This window comes from Scyliorhinus torazame, chromosome 17 (genome assembly GCF_047496885.1).
Source record: "Scyliorhinus torazame isolate Kashiwa2021f chromosome 17, sScyTor2.1, whole genome shotgun sequence".
Taxonomy (NCBI): domain Eukaryota; kingdom Metazoa; phylum Chordata; class Chondrichthyes; order Carcharhiniformes; family Scyliorhinidae; genus Scyliorhinus; species Scyliorhinus torazame.
In genome coordinates this window covers 177,686,526-177,705,107 of record NC_092723.1, presented here as the reverse complement: position 1 = coordinate 177,705,107, position 18,582 = coordinate 177,686,526, and the positions used below count along the sequence as shown (strand labels likewise).

At 42.5% G+C, this 18,582-nt stretch overlaps 2 protein-coding genes across 3 annotated transcripts in view; one reads left to right on the top strand and one right to left on the bottom strand.

Annotated features, from left to right (window-relative positions):
* Positions 1–3,146, top strand: part of LOC140394444 (Golgi apparatus membrane protein TVP23 homolog A-like) — a 78,800-nt gene extending 75,654 nt beyond the window's left edge. For both annotated transcript variants that reach the window (XM_072481716.1, XM_072481717.1), the window contains one exon: positions 2,801–3,146. In XM_072481716.1, the coding sequence (XP_072337817.1) occupies positions 2,801–2,845 (45 nt within the window). In that variant the 3' untranslated portion in view covers positions 2,846–3,146. The remainder of the gene's footprint in view (positions 1–2,800) is intronic.
* nubp1 (nucleotide binding protein 1 (MinD homolog, E. coli)) overlaps positions 2,979–18,582 on the bottom strand; it is a 68,151-nt gene continuing 52,547 nt past the window's right edge. The window contains exons 6-11 of the mRNA XM_072481714.1: positions 17,548–17,638; positions 12,358–12,512; positions 9,771–9,881; positions 8,973–9,075; positions 5,364–5,447; positions 2,979–4,685 (exon numbers count right to left, since the gene is read on the bottom strand). Coding sequence (XP_072337815.1) covers positions 4,633–4,685; positions 5,364–5,447; positions 8,973–9,075; positions 9,771–9,881; positions 12,358–12,512; positions 17,548–17,638 — 597 coding nt within the window. The 3' untranslated portion in view covers positions 2,979–4,632. The remainder of the gene's footprint in view (positions 4,686–5,363; positions 5,448–8,972; positions 9,076–9,770; positions 9,882–12,357; positions 12,513–17,547; positions 17,639–18,582) is intronic.

Below are 18,582 nucleotides of genomic sequence, written 5' to 3'. Positions count from 1 at the left end.
CATAGCAGATTGATGGGTAAAGTTAAAGTACATGGGTTCGTGGGTAGTGTCTTGAGATGGATAAAAAGCTGGTTAACAGACAGGAAGCAAAAAGTAGGAATAAATGGGTCTTTTTCTGATTGGCAGGCAGTGACTATTGGGGCATCGCAGGGATCTGTGCTAGGCCCCCAATGGTTCACATTATATATTAATGATTTGGACAAGGGAACTAAATGTATTATCTCCAAATTTGTAGATGATACAAAGTTGGGTGAGAAGTGAGCTGTGAGGAAGATGCAGAGATGATGCAGCGGGATTTGTACAGGCTGAGTGAGTGGGCACATGCATGGCAGATGCTGTATAATGTGGATAAATGTGAGGTTAGCCACTTCGGTAGCAAAAGTAGGAAGCAGATTATTATCTGAATGGGTGCAAATTGAGAGAAATGGATACTCAGAGAGACCTTGGTGTCCTCCTGCATCAGTCGCTGAAAGTAAGCGCGCAGGTACAGCAGGCAGTAAAGAAGGCAAATGGTATGTTGGCCTTCATAGCGAGAGGATTTGAGTATAGGAATAGAGATGTTTTACTGCGATTGTATAGGGAATTGGTGAGGCCACACCTGGAGTATTATGTGTAGTTTTGGTGTCCTTATCTGAGGAAGATGTTCTTACTATGGAGGGAGTGCAGCGAAGATTTACCAGGCTGATTCCTGGGATGGCGGGACTGTCACACGAGGAGAGACTAAATCGGTTAGGATTATATTAGTTGGGGTTTAGAAGAATGAGAAGGGAATCTCATAGAAGCTTACAAAACTGACTGGGTAGATTCAGAAAGAATGTTCCCGACGGTCCAGAACTAGGGGTCACAGTTTGAGGATGAGGAGAAATTTCTTCACCCAGGGAGTGGTTCTGTGGAATTCGCTACCACGGAAAGTAGTTGAGGCCAAAACATTGTGTAATTTCAAGAAGGAATTAGATATAGCTCTTGGGGCTAAAAGGATTAAGGGATATTGGAGGTGCGGGGGGCAGGATCAGGATATTGAACTTGATGATCAGCTATTATCATAAAGGATGGCTGAGCAGGCTCAAAGGGCCTCCTCCTGCTTCTATTTTCTATGTACCTCCACCAGGTGGGCTGCTGTGGTTTAAGAAGGCATGACCCCACCACCACCTCAATGGCAATTAATGATGGGCAATAACTGAGTCCCATGTCACGTAAATGAATACAAGAAAATTAATTAAGTTGATTTATTTCTAAACCAGTGTCCCCTTTCCTCCTCAAATACTTAAAAAAATAAAGCTAGCACTTGAATCAGTGACTATTTACTTTGACTATATCACAGGTTCTTGGGGATCAAGGGAACATATTTGGTGCTAATCCCGCTGACATAGCCGGTGCCAACACATTAAATTAAGTTACTGTGAAAAGCCCCTAGTTGCCACATTCTGGCGCCTGTTCAGGGAGGCTGGTACGGGAATTGAACCGTGCTGCTGGCCTGCTTTCAAAGCCAGCGATTTAGCCATGTGCTAAATGGCCCCTATATATTTATCACAGGTACTACAAGTTGGTGCATCCCAGTTTTATTCCACAAATTTCTCTAATTTTCTAACAGGGTATTCTGATCTAGTGACTTGGGCTTCCTCATCATTGGTTGTTCCTCTAGTTTAGGCAAAAATGTCAGGTGTTCAGTGATCAACCCATCTGTTCTTGTGTTCCTCAAATCCTCTAACCAACTGCAATAAATGTTACTTTGCTGTTCTTTAGATTGACAGGTAATTGTAATTCTCCAGCTCTTGCCAGGGTCAGAAGAAACCCAAACAGTAAATGTATGACACCCAAGTTTACAATGTCTCAGAACTGAAATGCTGACTATGAGTAATTGTGATGTCTGGGGTTTTAACCCTTTCATTGTATTAACTTTTCCATATTTAGTAATATTTACACTATCGTTCGTAGTCTTATGCCTCAATAGAAATTGAGTTTTTGCATTTTGCCTCAACATAAATGAGACTATACAGCTTCACATCAAATGGTGTAGCTGTATTGTTGCAGTGTTTAAAGCCAAATCAGTTTTCCAGTCACCAGAAGAAATGTATCAGGATCTCTTAGCCCAATACAGTACAGAAGAAGGCCAATCGGTCCACCAAGTCCACACTGGCTAACAAAGATCTGACTACACTAATCCTATAGCCCTGGAGGTCACAGCAGCGCAAGTGAATATCAAAATACTTCTTAAATGTTATGAGAGTTTCTGACTCAACCAGCCTTTCAGGCAGCAAATTCCAGCTCCCACCACCTTCTGAATAAAAAAGATTATCCTCAACTCCCTGCCTAGCCTTCTCTCTCTCACCTTAAATCTATGTCCCATGTTATCTCATGGGAAAAGTGCCTTCCACCCTATCTATGCCCCTAATAATCTTACACACCTCGATCAGAACCCCTCTCAGCCTTCGCTGAGACCAGTATCCCATATGCCTCCTTAACCATCAAGTATCTGTGGGTGCGCACTCCAAAGTCTCATCTGATCTTCAATACTTTCCAGGGTCCTACTATTCATAGTGTAATCCCTTGCCTTGTTTAGTCCTCCCAAAGTGCATGACCTCACACCTGTCCAGGGTGAATTCCAATTGCCACTGCTGTGCCACCTGACCTGTTGATTGATATCCTCCTGCAGTCATTCTGTATTGTAAATGCTATTCCAGCTGGGCACACATTTCAGTACTATCTCCATGGTCTGACTTTCAAAAATGATCAGAATAATCAGTGTCTTAATCACACAAGTTTTAATCATTATTGCTAATAAAATGTATTTCTTTCCTAGACACTTTGGACCAACAATGATGGGAAAAGAAAGTCCTTCAGATAAGTTTTGTTTGTTGCCATGGAAATTAACCTATTGAATCGACCAAATGGAATTGTTTCTAAATCATTCGTAGGAGCCACAGCTACACATCGTCTGAATCTGACTGTAATTGATAATTATCTGGGAATGCCAAGAGTAAGATGTAAGCTAAAGATAGTTTATTTATGTTGTAAATTTTGGAAAACACTATGTTCTGAAAGTACAGTGCCTTTCTCACCTCACCTTGAGGTAGAGTTTATTAAAACGTCAACATATAATTTCAATGTATAATAAATTACATGATTATTCTGCTGATCTTACAAAATGTTAACAAGTTCTTGGTCAGAATCCAGCTGTGTCATGTATCCTTGGGGTGGAATACAGAGTCTTGCACCCACTTAATCTGTCAGATTGACTAATCATTATATATAATACTCTATACATAGGCACAACACACAATCAAAGGTTTGTGCTTCAGCTCGATCAACTCGTGTTTGGTCAAAGTGAAATCAGCTGAAAATAGTGAGGAGAAGGATAAAGGGGAGGTCTCGGAATCGATAGGAACTGAATTATTTCCATCTCGTACTAATGCAGATTTATTTGGTGGAACTGCTTTGACTTGGAAGTATCACAATTCTATCAGCCAATTAAGCAATATTTAGCATTGACACTTGGAAATATCCTGCGTGGTATGACAATTTCTTAAAAATGTACTGGCAGCTTGGGAAAAAAAGCCACCGCAATAGTCCAAGATGAATAATGTAGCTTCTCTCGCTAGAGGTTGAAGGCGCAAGGAGTAGTATAAACTTTTATTCACAGTCACGAGGCTCGGCAACAGTACAAAATGTTGTATCAAAAATTACTAATGGCAAAAAATTTAAGTACAGACTAAAATGTGAAGATGATATCTCTTGCTGTAACCTGAAAGCAACTAGGAGAAGGCAGCTATCATTTGACTTTTTCCTCTCAACATATACTTAGTAACAAATCTACCAGAAAGCATAGGAGTGAAATTCCTGTAACCAAAGAGAAAATGCTGCAGAATCTCAGCAAGTCTGGCAGCATCTGTAGGGAGAGAAAAGAGCTAATATTTCAAGTCTAGATGACCCTTTGTCAAAGCTCAGACTCTTTGTCAGAGCTTTGACAAAGAGTCATTGGACTCGAAATGTTAGTTCTTTTCTCTCCCTACAGATGCTGCCAGACCTGCTGAGATTTTCCAGCATTTTCTCTTTGGTTTCAGATTCCAGCATCTGCAGTAATTTGCTTTTATCTAGTGAAATTCCTGTGTTACACAGGAAACTGCAGAATGGATTTTAGATATTTCACAGCTGAAAATAAATGGGTATTAAATTCCTACTGATAGCATAAGTCTCCAGGAAGAGCAATATGACTTGGCAGCCATGAGCACACCTCTTTATCCTTGAACTATCCTGGCCCCTCTCTCCACATGTATTGGGGTACAGCCAAAAATTCCCTATATTTAATTCTTCTTCCCACCCTAATCAAAGTACTGAATCACAAATGTCCCCTCTCCCCAGCACCATCTTGCCTAGTGATGCAGCAAGTGTAACCAGGCTCTTTACTACAAATCTTTACATTCATGGTTCTCATTAAAGCCATTTAAGCTGAAATCTAAAATCAAAACTTCACTGAGTTAATGCCAAGATAGCAAAGAGCAGATCCTGAATTTCCGGGATTACCAACAAAAATTGGAAGTGTGCGGTAAGAATGAATTTGTTCAACTTTGACTGTAGTTTCCTCCACTGCCAGAATTCACTCAGCTGATGTGAAAGAATTTTCTTGGGCACACTTCAGGCAGTCTTTTCTCCATCAGAACTACGAGCGGCACAGTGTTCCTGGATTCCTATTTCAGAAACAAATTTTTTCATTAGTTACTACTAATTGAAAAGATATGGAAAATATATTATGGAAGAACCTGACAATTTGAAAGCACACAACATATCTTGCAGTCATGTACAAATAATCACCATCTCTGTATTTGTTATGAAGGTATGCCTCGATATTTCCTGTGATTTTTCTGACGTGCTCGAAATGGCCAAGGAGCCTCGCTGTTGGTACAAACTTTGACTCAAATGTTTAACTCCCTTCAGTATTCATAGTCAGGAAATGCCATCGTCTATAGTGAACTGGTGCAGCAACCAATTAGGTTTGCTATAAACATACAATTCTAACATCATATACTTTTATGTCGGTGAGATTTTAACTCCGTCAAAATCCATCTACTTACACAAAGTTCCCTTTCGTTTTTGATCCTTTCTGAACAGCTGGATAACTTATTTGCAGCTTTTGATAAACATTATTGCAATGGTGAAAAACAATATTGGGATACCTCAATCACTCCTTTTCGAAAAGGATACATGGAACACTCAGCTTGGAGATCATGTCTAAATGGAGCCTAATACATTGAGGTATTGGCGCCTTCATGCAGCAGATGCACTCTGAGACCTATTTATTATTTCCAATTATAATTTCTCCATCCATATATGTTTGTACATGTATTCTGAAAGTGAGCATTACTTACGCTGAATAATTTCCTTGTAGGCAATGGATGCAGAAGAACCTGGAATTTCTGTCAAAAATGACTTGCCTTCATCGCAACTCTTTGCTATAACAAAAATTAAAAGCATCAGAGTTATTCAATTAAATCAACAATTTCACCCGGCAAAAACTTAGAAGTTCAAGTTTTGTGAAAGGGAGAATAAAGATGGAAGAACTTCAGTTTTTTAATAAATATTGTGTCACTTCAGAACTGTGAAGGTATACAAAAGGGGCATTCTAGTGCTTAACACGAGAACAATGAATTTACTTAACTCACTTTAATTTGTTTTTCTTTTAAGTTCTATGAACCAGACAGAGTTAGATCAGCTCCAGCACCTACCCTGCACCCTTTCACTTTAGGGAAGGAATTTCAGTGCTTCCAGCCAGGGCAATTGAGGCAATGCCATCAATGTTGAAAAGCATAATGGACCTACCTATTATCTAGCTGTTCAGTTATGCTAGAGATAAGGGCTGGGATTCTCCGAAATCACGACCAAGTGTTTACGCCGGCATCAACGGGCCTCCTGGCTCAGCACTTCACCGCTGTTCAGGGGGCTAGCATGGCGCCGGAGAGCTGCACGCTGTCCGGTGCAGAAAGGTGGCCATGCACAAGACTGCCGTCTCTGCGCCGGGCCCCGTGCAACATGGAGCCCGGGGCGGAGGTAAGTGATTGGTTAGTGAGTATTTTGCTCATTCATCTTTCAAAACTCATCAAATTTATTAGCAATTGTGAAGGTTTTATTAGTATTAGCAAATTTTATTGGCAGTAATAAAACTTATTGGGAGTAGCATTGTTTATTAATTTATAAATGAATTAAGGGACAGCACGGTAGCATTGTGGATAGCACAATTGCTTCACAGCTCCAGGGTCCCAGGTTCAGTTCCGGCTTGGGTCACTGTCTGTGCGGAGTCTGCACATCCTCCCCGTGTGTGCGTGGGTTTCCTCCGGGTTCTCCGGTTTCCTCCCACAGTCCAAAGATGTGCAGGTTAGGTGAATTGGGCATGAAAAATTGCCCTTAGTGTCCAAAATTGCCCTTAGTTTTGGGTGGGGTTGCTGGGTTGTGGGGATAGGGTGGAGGTGTTGACCTTGGGTGGGGTGCTCTTTCCAGGAGCCGGTGCAGACTCGATGGGCCGGATGGCCTCCTGCACTGTAAATTCTATGAAGAAAAAAGATATATTAAAGATAATACATAATAACACAAAGATGGCAGGGCAGATAATGTGCTGTGACTGCAGAATGTGGGAGCTCCTGGATGCCGATGTGATCCAGGGAAAACATGTCTGCAGCAAGTGTCTGTGGCTTCAGGAGTTACAGCTCAGAGTCACTGCGCTAGATGCTGGTAACCTACAAATGAGACAGGATTAATTAATAACATCATAGTGAAGGTACCTTCAAAGCAGTGATCATTATGATTGAATTTCCCATTCAGCTTGAGGGAGCGGGGAGTGGATTTAAGACTAGTGTTTTAAACTTAAACGAGCAATCATGAAGGCATGAAGATAGAGCTGGCTAAAGTAAACGGGGCAATGAGATTAGAACTCAGTAGAACAGTAGAAATGCAGTGGCAGACATTGGATTCTAAGGGAAGAACACCAGCTGTGTTTAACTAAGTTAAAGTTAGTATCAAATTGAAAGAAAAGGCGTATAATTCTGCAAAGATAAGTGGCAGGTCCGAAGATTAGACAGAATATAAAGAATGATTTTAAAAATAAATAAGGAAGGAAAAATTAGAGTATGAGAGAAAGCTAGCTAGAAATATAAAAACAGATGGTAAGAGTTTCTATAGATATTTAAAAAGGAAATGGCAGACTAACTGAACAGATATTTTGTGCCTGTCTTACGTGTACCAGGAGGCAAAAGGGAGGGAGGAAAGAAACAATTACAATCACCAGGGTAAGTGTACCGAGAATATGATTAGAACCGAAAGCTGACAAGTCTCCAGGTCCTGGTGGACTTCATCCTCAGATCTTAAACGAAGTGGCTGCTGAAATAGATGCATTGGTTTTAATTTTCCAAAATTGCCACTATAAGGTCCCAACAGATTGGAAAATAACAAATGTGACTTGGGGAGGCAGAAGGCAGGAAACTACAGGCCAGTTAACTTAATATCTATCGTAGGGAAAAATGCTGGAGTCTATTAAGGAGGTTAATGCGGGGCAATTAAAAAATCTCAAGCAATCAGGCAGAGTCTACATGGTTTTGTGAAAGGGAAATTATGGTTGACTAATTTCCTAGCACTGAGGAAGTAACAAGCAACATGGAGAAGGGAGAACCTATAGATGTGCTGTACTTGGATTTCAAAAAGGCTATTATCAAGGTATGCCACTAAAGGTTATAATGCAAAATAGCTCATGGTGCAGAGCTGGTAACGTATTAGCATGGAAAAGGATTGGTTAGCTAACAGGAAACAGGGAATAGACATAGAATCCCTAGATCTCTTCAGTGTAGAACGAGGCCTGCCGAAGGAGCATTCCACCTAGACCCACTCCCCTATCCCCGTAACCCCACATTTTGGATCACAGCCAATCCACCTAACCTGCACATCTTTGGGTTGTGGGAGGAAACTGGAGCACCCGGAGGAAACCCACGCAGATACAAGGAGAAAGTGCCAACTGCTCACAGACAGTCACCCAAGGCCGGAATTGAACCGGATCCCTGGCACTATGAGGCAGCAGTGCTAACCACTGACGGCATAAATGGGCAATTTTCGGGTTGGCAGGAGTGCCATAGTACAATTTATAACTATGACCAAATATCATGTTAAATTTGCTGATGACAAAGATGGATGGGAAAATAAGTTGTGACAAGGACATAAGAAGCCTGCTAAAGGTTAAGTGGTGGTCTTGGAAAGGGTCCAGAAGAGGTTCACAAGAATGATCCCTGGAATGAAGAGCTTGTTGTATGAAGAACGGTGAGGACTCTGGGTCTGTACTCATTCGAGTTTAGAAGGATGAGGGGGGATCTAATTGAAACTTACAGGATATAGAGCGGCCTGGATAGTGTGGACATGGAGAGGATGTTTCCACCTGTAGGAAAATCTAGAACCAGAGGACACAATCTCAGACTAAAGGGATGATCCTTTAAAACAGATGAGGACGAATTTCTTCAGCCAGAGGGTGGTGAATCTATGGAACTCTTTGCCGCAGAAGGCTGTGGAGGCCAAATCACTGAGTGTCTTTAAGGCAGAGATAGATAGGTTCTTGATTAATAAGGGTATCAGGGGTTATGGGGAGAAGGCAGGAGAATGGAGATGAGAAAAATATCAGCCATGATTGAATGGCGGAGCAGACTCGATGGGCCGAGTGGCCTGGCCACTCATCTGTTGAGGGCCATTTACCCCATCTCACTACAACACACAAAGCTAATTAGAAAGCTCAATTTGTGACTTAGTCAATATAGCTTCACTGGATCAACCGCGATTCACGGTGTTATCCAAAATCCATTTCAATAACCTTTGGCTAGACACCGCAGACTGGTTTCACAGGAGATTTAAACATACATCAGCTAGTAAGTTCAGTATAACAGTATTTGCTACCCACAGTCCTTATTTGCTTTCGACAATTAGCCCTGTTCTTTGTCTGCAGGACATACCTATCCTGGGATCCAAGGGCACGTTACCAAGAAAGGGAATGCTTAAATCCTGGCACATCTTTATGGCACCTCCAGTAGTTGGCGGAAAAATTTGAGATTCATGCTGCAACGTATAGAATTCAAAATAAGGCACAAATAATTATATAATGGTCATTTGAGAACATTGCAGACTTAAATTAAGACTTGATTTATCCCGCACACTTTGCCAACCCAGTCCAGTGAAAGGCATTCTTGCCAATTGGCTCTCACCCCCCCCCCCTTACTGCATTCAGTAATCTGAAGAGCTAGATAGCTACATGTATTCTTGGGCACACACAAAAGCACGACGTCAACACAGGATAAGTACAAGTGCAGCCAAAAGATTTCACTGAAAATTCTACTCTAACCATCCCCTTGAACATTAAAACGCCCATCCATTAGCCATAAACAAAAGGTTTTTACAATTCGCCTTACAAATACATATTGCGAGAAATATTCACATCATTTCTGAAGTTGAAGATTGCATGCATTACGGAACTACTAATTTGCTTAGTTGTATCATGTCATACATAGAGACCAACAAAGACTCGGATTAAAATACATTGCAAATGATTTCCTTCAGCATGTACTCATGTCCGGTGCTACCAAAGGAAGCCGGGTAATTCCCTCTGGAAGGAACAGAAAGAAATCTAAAACCTAACAACTTCCAAATCCAAGACACATTTATCACAAGTTGCGGTTTGATGATTCAAGAGCCAGAAACTGGCTTCCACATTTTAAAACAAGTTAATGTCATTCTTTTTGAATGAAACATCTCACCTGGCACTTTGGACACACAAAGCCACTCATATTTTCTACAACTCCTATTATAGGCAACTTCACTTTGCGGCAGAAGTTGATTTCCTTTCTCACATCCTGAAGAGACACTTCCTATTACAAGATCAGAATACAATTAAACAGTATAAACAACAGCAGATTAGTAACTAAGTTCTGAAGGCATTCGTTATCAACTTTTATTAGTTCTCAAAATATCACCCCCACCACAGATGTCTTGGCAAAATTGTTTGCAAGCATTTCTCAAGAGCAACTTAGAATCTCTTCAGAATCTTCAAATTCTAAGCATTCGTCCCTGGGCTATGAAAGATATCTCCACATGGTTAGAGAATTGAAGACTGACCACTGCTTGAGTGCTTACAAAACTCAAAATGATCCACTTACACTAAATCATCTTCCAGTGCATTGTCACAAACATTTTTGCATAATCACGGCAGTAGAGATTATGGAACCTTGGGTGGAAAGGACCAATCTCAGATTTAGTCTCCTTTCGAAATTCCATGCTGTAAAATGTTGCAGTTAGACCTCTGGACAACATATATTCAAGCATTTGCTGTGGGTAATTTTCACCAAAAACAAAAGCCCCCCCCCCCCCCCCCAATATTCAGCTTGATAAAAGGACATATTTATAAACCCATCGTAAAACCAGTTTGTCGTGCCTGACAGAAGAAGGTTTCTGGTATTTAAAAGTCAATTCAAAGTTAAGTGCTCTATGCTCCTGAAGCAACAAGCAACCTATTAACCCTAGTGGTCTGACTTCAGTTGTTCGTAAGAGAATATTATTAAGGTTGAGATTGCAGAGTACTTGGAAGTGCATGGTAATTTCGGACTGAGTCAGCACGGCTTCATCAAGGGGAGGTCATGCCTGACAAATCTGTTAGAATTCTTTGAGGGGGTAACAAGGAAGTTAGATAGGGGAGAAGCAGTAGATGTGATCTATTTGGATTTCCAGAAGGTCTTTGACAAGGTGCCATACAGGATGCTGCTAAATAGGATAAGAGCCCATGGTGTTAGGGGAAAGGTACTGGCATGGATAGAGGACTGGCTGACTGGCAGAGTGAAGATAAAGGGGTCTTTTTCAGGATTGCAGCCGATGACTAGTGGTGTGCCTCAGGGGTCAGTGTTGGGAACACAACTATGCATAATATACGTTAACGATCCGGAAGAAAAAACTGGGGCATTGTTAAGTTTGCAGATGATACAAAGATATGGGCTTCTGGCTAACTGGATTAGCGGTGAAGTGAACTGGTCAACAGTTGAATGGTTCTACCTCAGACACCAGATTGCACTTCTTGTACAGATTATTGGAAGAGGATCAATGGTTTACCAGTTTGTCAGACTAATCTCCCAGGTTCGTGGTTAAAGTTAACACCGATTGCTGTTCCAGTATGTGTTGTACCAAGATCCAAGTACAACACAATCATTTTCTTGGATTAGTTTTGACAGCCTGAGGGGTTCCCGAGATGGGAATTTTCCAGACTTCTTTGCCCTCAGAGGCCTACGGTTTTACCAGATTTTATTTTGCCAAGAGACGACATGCTGTTCATTTGGGGTGGGGAATGTATTATGCTGAATGGGGAGTATTATGCTGAATGGAGAGTGTATATGATGGGTGGGGTGTATGCACTGTGATGCATGAGCTATCCAAATATAAACACAGGGTAAATTTCAACATGAATTCCATGCTTATTTGGATTGAGCCAAATTTGCAGAATTCAGACCAATTTGAATTTGACCCTCCTATCACTTTGCACACACTGAAGGAAATGGAGGCTCTGTTGGAAAAAACGCAACTGTTCAACGCAACACGCACTTGAAAATTGGGCCAGATGTATTTAGCACACAGCTAAATCGCTGGCTTTGAAAGCAGACTACGGCAGGCCAGCAGCACGGTTCAATTCCTGTACCAGCCTCCCCGAACAGGCGCCGGAATGTGGCAACTAGGGGCTTTTCACAGTAACTTCACTGAAGCCTCCTTGAGACAATAAGCGATTTTCATTTCATTTTTAAGATTCATGAAACAGCATTTATCCTGGACATGAGTAATTTACAATGATTCCAATTAATTTTAACATTATTAGGTTAAGAAAATAATGTAATCCTTAAAGTCACAGAGTTGAAACAATATCACATGACTGATTCTCACAAGCTGCTCCAGTGCCTTCTATTTTAGTTCAGATTTTGTTTTTAAACCAAAAAACCTCGAGGTCTCATCACATGACCTCACACCTCCAATCATCCCACTAGGTCAAAAATATTTTTCTACCCAATGTCCAAAAACATTTTTTGAAGACCCATTCGATATTCGATTTTTTTCCCACCCCCGACTTGTCTCCCATATTACCGTGGGTGGGGAAGGCGTCAGGCAGCCCAAGGAGGCCAATTGTTTACCTCCACCACTATTTTACATGTGACAGGGTAAAGCGGAGTCTACAGAGCTGCCAGTCAATCAGATTAGCCAGCAGATCTTCGAGGGTGGAACTTGCTTCCGAAAGGCGGTGTTGCGGGGGGGGTAGCAACACGGCATCCTGTAAAATCCAGCCCTATTATTTGATTTACATATGCAGCCTACCTGTGGAGTGGTAATGATCACAGCTCCATCTACTTGCGTAGCACTCAGGTACTGTACAATAGAAAGATGTTCATCTGAGGTGCCAGGCGGTGTATCAACAATAAGGTAGTCCACTTCACCCCAGTCCACATCTCGTAGAAACTGCTTGATTAAACCTAAAGAGGGCAATCGACATTTTGTCAATACCAGCAAATGAAAGATCGAAAACTAAAAATAATCTTGTCGGTGCATTGCCATCAGGTCCCCCCCCCGACCCCGATTCATCACAGACCTGTGTTTCCAATTTGAAACCACAGGCAGACAAAGGTGTTTTCTTATTGTGAAGCTGTGAGAAGTCATTGAAAGAATCATCGTTGAACAGCACTCGCACCCAGCTTCAGGTGGCCACCGTCAGAACCTATGCTTGCCCAGCTATGTTGCAAGGAGATATAATTGTGGAGAGAGGAATAAACTTTTAAAAGGGAATATTAATGAAAACTTTTATATTTGGCATTGCTTGTAGTAAATCAAATGTTGTGCTATTTCATAACGACAGGAATATTGTATCATGTATACACTATATATTATTTTCTGTTACTGAGGTGTGTCTTTTTAAGATCATTAAGACAAAAATGTAATCACTTTAAGAATAAACAGCCGGAGATTGAAGTTCAGTTGAAATTGGGTGAGGAAACTTGGCAGATTGGGATTTCTACGTCAGTTCCAGATTGCCATTGAGAAGGCCCAAAATGCAATGGCTGGAGTCAGATGTTCGGACATGATGCTAAACAAATCTGATGCAGTTTTCGAGACATTACTTAAATTTACTGTAGTTTAGGTGCTGAGATCACATCACAGCTCCCTGTGAACTTAAAACTCACTTTGCACTGGACATTCAATTTATTTTTGAAAATAACGTGGTGGGTGCGGTGGTTAAGAATACAGTTCCACAGAATGGACAACAAAAACAGAGCCACAGATTAGTGGAACAACATTAAAAAGATGGTTATTACTGGTGTACGGTCTCGGTATATATTCTATTATGACCAGACTGTCTCGTCTCTCACACCATATTTCACACTTTAAAAAGTGTGAAACCTGCGGCAGGGTAAATAAAGGTCAAATAATTCCACTGGTTGGAGAGTTGCTAACGAGAGGTTACAAATTAAAAATAATCACGATAATAATTACTGCGGGGGAAAAAACCTTTGACACATTGGTTAGAATTCCTCGTCACAAAATGGCTTTTGGGGCAAAGTTCATCAATTCTCTTCAATAGGAATTAGATTGTTGCTTGAAAAAGGGAAATGTCAAAGGGTATATGGGAAGTTTGTGGAAGAGTGGAATTAGATTGGGTGGCTCAGGAAGGTCAAATTCCCCCTTTCCGTGTTATAACATTCTATAATTCAATAAAACTATGCATCCTCTAATTCATCAGGAATAACACAAACGGGAAGTCACCAGCAATTACCAAATGTTGAGCAGCATTCAACAAATCTAAAATGAGTGGAGTATCAAGTCAACACCGAATAATACAGGTCAGAGGAAGTCTCGATCATGTTGGACAGTGCTGTAGTCAGACCGTGGGCTGGATTCTCTGCACCCCAACGCCAAAATCGCGGGCGACGCCAGGACGGAGAATCCATTTTGGCGCATGGAATCGGGACCGGCGCCGGTTCCCCGATTCTCCGGCCCCCGAAAAGCAGTACCCCGCACCACGTATTCCCTACCTGCGGCCATTGCTGGAGGCCCGGCGCACCATTCGCCGCTCCTGACCGGCTGAAGTCCTGGCGGCGTGGACCACTCATGGTCCTGCCGGTCGGGATACTAGATGGCAGCTGCAGGTTAAGTCCACAGCCGCCATAAGACCATAAGACATAGGAGCGGAAGTAAGGCCATTCGGCCCATCGAGTCCACTCCGCCATTCAATCATGGCTGATTTCAACTCCATTTACCCGCTCTCTCTCCATAGCCCTTAATTCCTCGAGAAATCAAGAATTTATCAACTTCTGTCTTAAAGACACTCAACGTCCCGGCCTCCACCGCCCTCTGTGGCAATGAATTCCACAGACCCACCACTCTCTGGCTGAAGAAATTTCTCCTCATCTCTGTTCTAAAGTGACTCCCTTTTATTCTAAGGCTGTGCCCCCGGGTCCTAGTCTCCCCTGCTAATGGAAACAACTTCCCTACGTCCACCCTATCTAAGCCATTCATTATCTTGTAAGTTTCTATTAGATCTCCCCTCAACCTCCTAAACTCCAATGAATATAATTCCAGGATCCTCAGACGTTCATCGTATGTTAGGCCTACCATTCCTGGGATCATCCGTGTGAATCTCCACTGGACCCGCTCCAGTGCCAGTATGTCCTTCCTGAGGTGTGGGGCCCAAAATTGCTCACAGTATTCTAAATGGGGCCTAACTAATGCTTTATAAAGCTTCAGAAGTACATCCCTGCTTTTATATTCCAAGCCTCTTGAGATGAATGACAACATTGCATTTGCTTTCTTAATTACGGACTCAACCTGCAAGTTTACCTTTAGAGAATCCTGGACTAGGACTCCCAAATCCCTTTGCACTTCAGCATTATGAATTTTGTCACCGTTTAGAAAATAGTCCATGCCTCTATTCTTTTTTCCAAAGTGCAAGACCTCGCACTTGCCCACGTTGAATTTCATCAGACATTTCTTGGACCACTCTCCTAAACTGTCTAAATCTTTCTGCAGCCTCCCCACCTCCTCCATACTACCTGCCCCTCCACCTATCTTTGTATCATCGGCAAACTTAGCCAGAATGCCCTCAGTCCCGTCATCTAGATTGTTAATATATAAAGAGAACAGCTGTGGCCCCAACACTGAACCCTGCGGGACACCACTCGTCACCGGTTGCCATTCCGAAAAAGAACCTTTTATCCCAACTCTCTGCCTTCTGCCTGACAGCCAATCGTCAATCCATGTTAGTACCTTGCCTCGAATACCATGGGCCCTTATTTTTCTCAGCAGTCTCCCATGAGGCACCTTATCAAAGGCCTTTTGGAAGTCAAGATAGATAACATCCATTGGCTCTCCTTGGTCTAACCTATTTGTTATCTCTTCAAAGAACTCTAACAGGTTTGTCAGACACGACCTCCCCTTACTAAGTCCATGCTGACTTGTCCTAATCTGACCCTGCACTTCCAAGAATTTAGAAATCTCATCCTTAACAATGGATTCTAGAATCTTGCCAACATTTGCCATGGTCGGGGACGGGCCGATCGGAGGGTAGGGGGGGGGCCTCATACGGGACCAGCCGATTTTTGGGCGGGCAGTCCGGGTCGGGCGCGCAGCCGATCGGTGGCACTACTTGACAGGTCCAGCTCCATGGTCTGAGTCCGCCATGGAGCATGGCGTGGCCACTGGAGGCCGCCGCCATGCATATGCGCGGCCTCTGACCCAGAAGTGCGGGGGCCCGTATCTGCAGGAAAAGCTGCGAGCTTCCCAACGGGTCCCTGCTAGCCCCCTGCAGGGCTAGGAATATGTGGCCCGTTTACGCCAGTTTTTACTCCGGCTTGGGGACATCATCCCAGAAACAGAGAATCCAGCCCCATATCTTCAATCGTGTGAGATATTACAGGCAGTTCAGAGGAGAATCTCAAGGTTGATCCCAAATGTCAATGGTACGAGTTAGAAAAAGTGGACAGTTCAACCCCAAAAAGGAGGAATCAGAGATGTGATCTTTTAAAAATAAATTTAAAGTGCCCAATTCTTTTTTTCCAATTAAGGTGCAATTAGCGTGGCCAATCCACCTACTCTGCACATCTTTTTGGGTTGTGGGGGTGAGACCCACGCAGACACGGGGAGAATGTGCAAACTTCTTACGGACAGTGACCCGGGGCCGGGATCGCACCCAGATCCTCGCCGCCGTGAGGCAGCAGTGCTAACCACTGCGCCAACGGGCCGCCCTGTGAAGTGATCTTTATAGGTAAATAAGATGAGTTAGTAAATAGGATAGGAAAAGGTAAATCCAGAAAATCACTTCAAAATAATCAGTAGAACGCACTGTAGTTAAGAAATAATGTCGGGACTGGTGCCAGAAAGCTCTTCTTCATACATCATCCATGGACCTCTGGATATTGTGGAGACAAAACCCCAAAATCAATTCAGAATTGGATGCCAACGTAGGGTGGGGGTCCTTCCGAATGGTCAAACTAAGATGTGCCAATTGGAGTCCCGGTCCGTAATCACCCTGCGACCGCTATGAATGTCAATAAAATTGACATTCCTCATTTAAACTCCTCAAGTTTATATTCCTCATAACTATCCCACATTTAAACTCCTCAGCACTTACTCTGCAGGAGTGGTATTCGGTACATGGTTTATTAAAGAGAGGAAGTGCAACAAAAATGAATTCAGCCCAGCTGCAATCACATGGATGTGTTCTAATCTCGTCAAACAACTGCAATCATCTCCCTTTAGTAGTAAATGCATAGTTTCGAAGTAATATCACCCCAAGAACAGATGTCAGAAATAAGTGCTTCTGCTTTTTGCTCCTCCAGCTCTACGTTTGAAATTATATCATAAACCACAGTTTGGTGCCCACTGAAATTATAAACGGTTCCCACGGATTGAGATGCTATTGAAAGAAAACCCTCTGCTAATAAGTACAAGATTGCCAGTTTAAATACTGTAGCTCTTGTGTATTTTACACATCAATCATTTGCGATCTTCAGTCGATATCAAGTTAACCTCTCCTTCAAACTCCGAATCCCAAAACGGCATGCATGTAGTGACTGCTTTGAAAAGAGGATTGAGCAGAATGTTTCGCTTGCTTTTGATCCCAAACCTTGCACATTTTTAGGACGTGACCAACATGGCCGTTGTTGAAATTCGGCCAATGACCCTCTTGAGGCATGGCTCATGGAAATTTGACCACTGGGTTTTCTTCACCACTTGTGGAAAATCTGAACATCTCGACGCAGTTCCTCTTCTCCTCACTTGTGTGGAGACGCAGGTGAAAACTAACACAGCACATTAAAGTTCAGGAACAATAGTCTAGCTTTAGGACACACTGCACCAAGAGGTGTTTTCTTCAATGATATGGTTCCCAGTCAAGCTTTATAATGGTACATTAAGGATTAGGAGAAATCATTTCCCTGGCTGCCACACGTTTTGCAATCCCGATCACTTTAATGCTGCTAAGTCAGAAAGAATTAATTCAGCAAAATAATAACAAACCATTTTTCTTCGGCCCCCTCCAAATGACAGCATCATCAAGGCTGCTCAGTAAAAATCCGACTGACATTACACCCAGATTTTCTTCCACGTACTAGAGAAACAAAACAAACGGGAAGCCATCATTACAGCTTGTAGCATTGAGATTGGAGAGCAATTCAACAAATTCTCACACATGCATGGTAAACCAATAAACCTTTATAAAATAGCGTTGGGAGGTAACAGTTTTAACATAATTTCTCTGAGAATAACAGAATCATGTGTGTGTTTGAAGTTCCTGTAGAAAACAGACTTTTTTATTACTTTACGGGACGTGGCTATGAGCGACCGCCTTGAACCACTGCCGTCCATGTGGTGTAGGTCAGTGTTTTTCAAACTTTTTTTCCCGGGACCCACTTTTACCAACCAGCCAACCTTCGTGATCCACGCTGGCTGACTTTGCAACCCACCATTTACTCTTGCTTTTAATGTGACAGGTGAGCCTGCTTGGTTCTCACAATCTCACTCCAAGGTTCACAGGAGGAGAGGGCAATGCGCATATCAGGTGCAGAGTTCAGCCAGTTCCTTTGCGCTGGCATCTTTGAGAGGATGAAAATTCCAACATGGCATTTGTAGGGCATTGAGAAGGACTATAGCAACAAAATGCTCATTTTACTCAGCACTGGGTATTCCTCGGAGACGCTACTCCAGAATAATGACAGCCTCATGGACTTGTGGTGCGTTTTTAATGTGCTGTCACAGTGAGGTGCAGAAGTTCAGGCTGTTCATTTGGCGTTGGCTATAGGTTAATTACGGACTCTGGGGTCTCAAACTCAAAAGGATTTTTCACCCACTTCTCTTTCAAAATCTGAAACTTCTCTGGAAAGTAGCGACAAAAATGATCAGCACAGCCAGATGCGACTGAATAAGGCTTGCCAGTCTATTGACAGTTCCCTTACTAACATTGTTTTCTTCAATGTGTTGTTGCAGTGTGGGGAAAATGTAGTAGTTTTGGCTTTGTACTCGCACTTGCCAAACTTTCAATGATTTTTGGAAAGC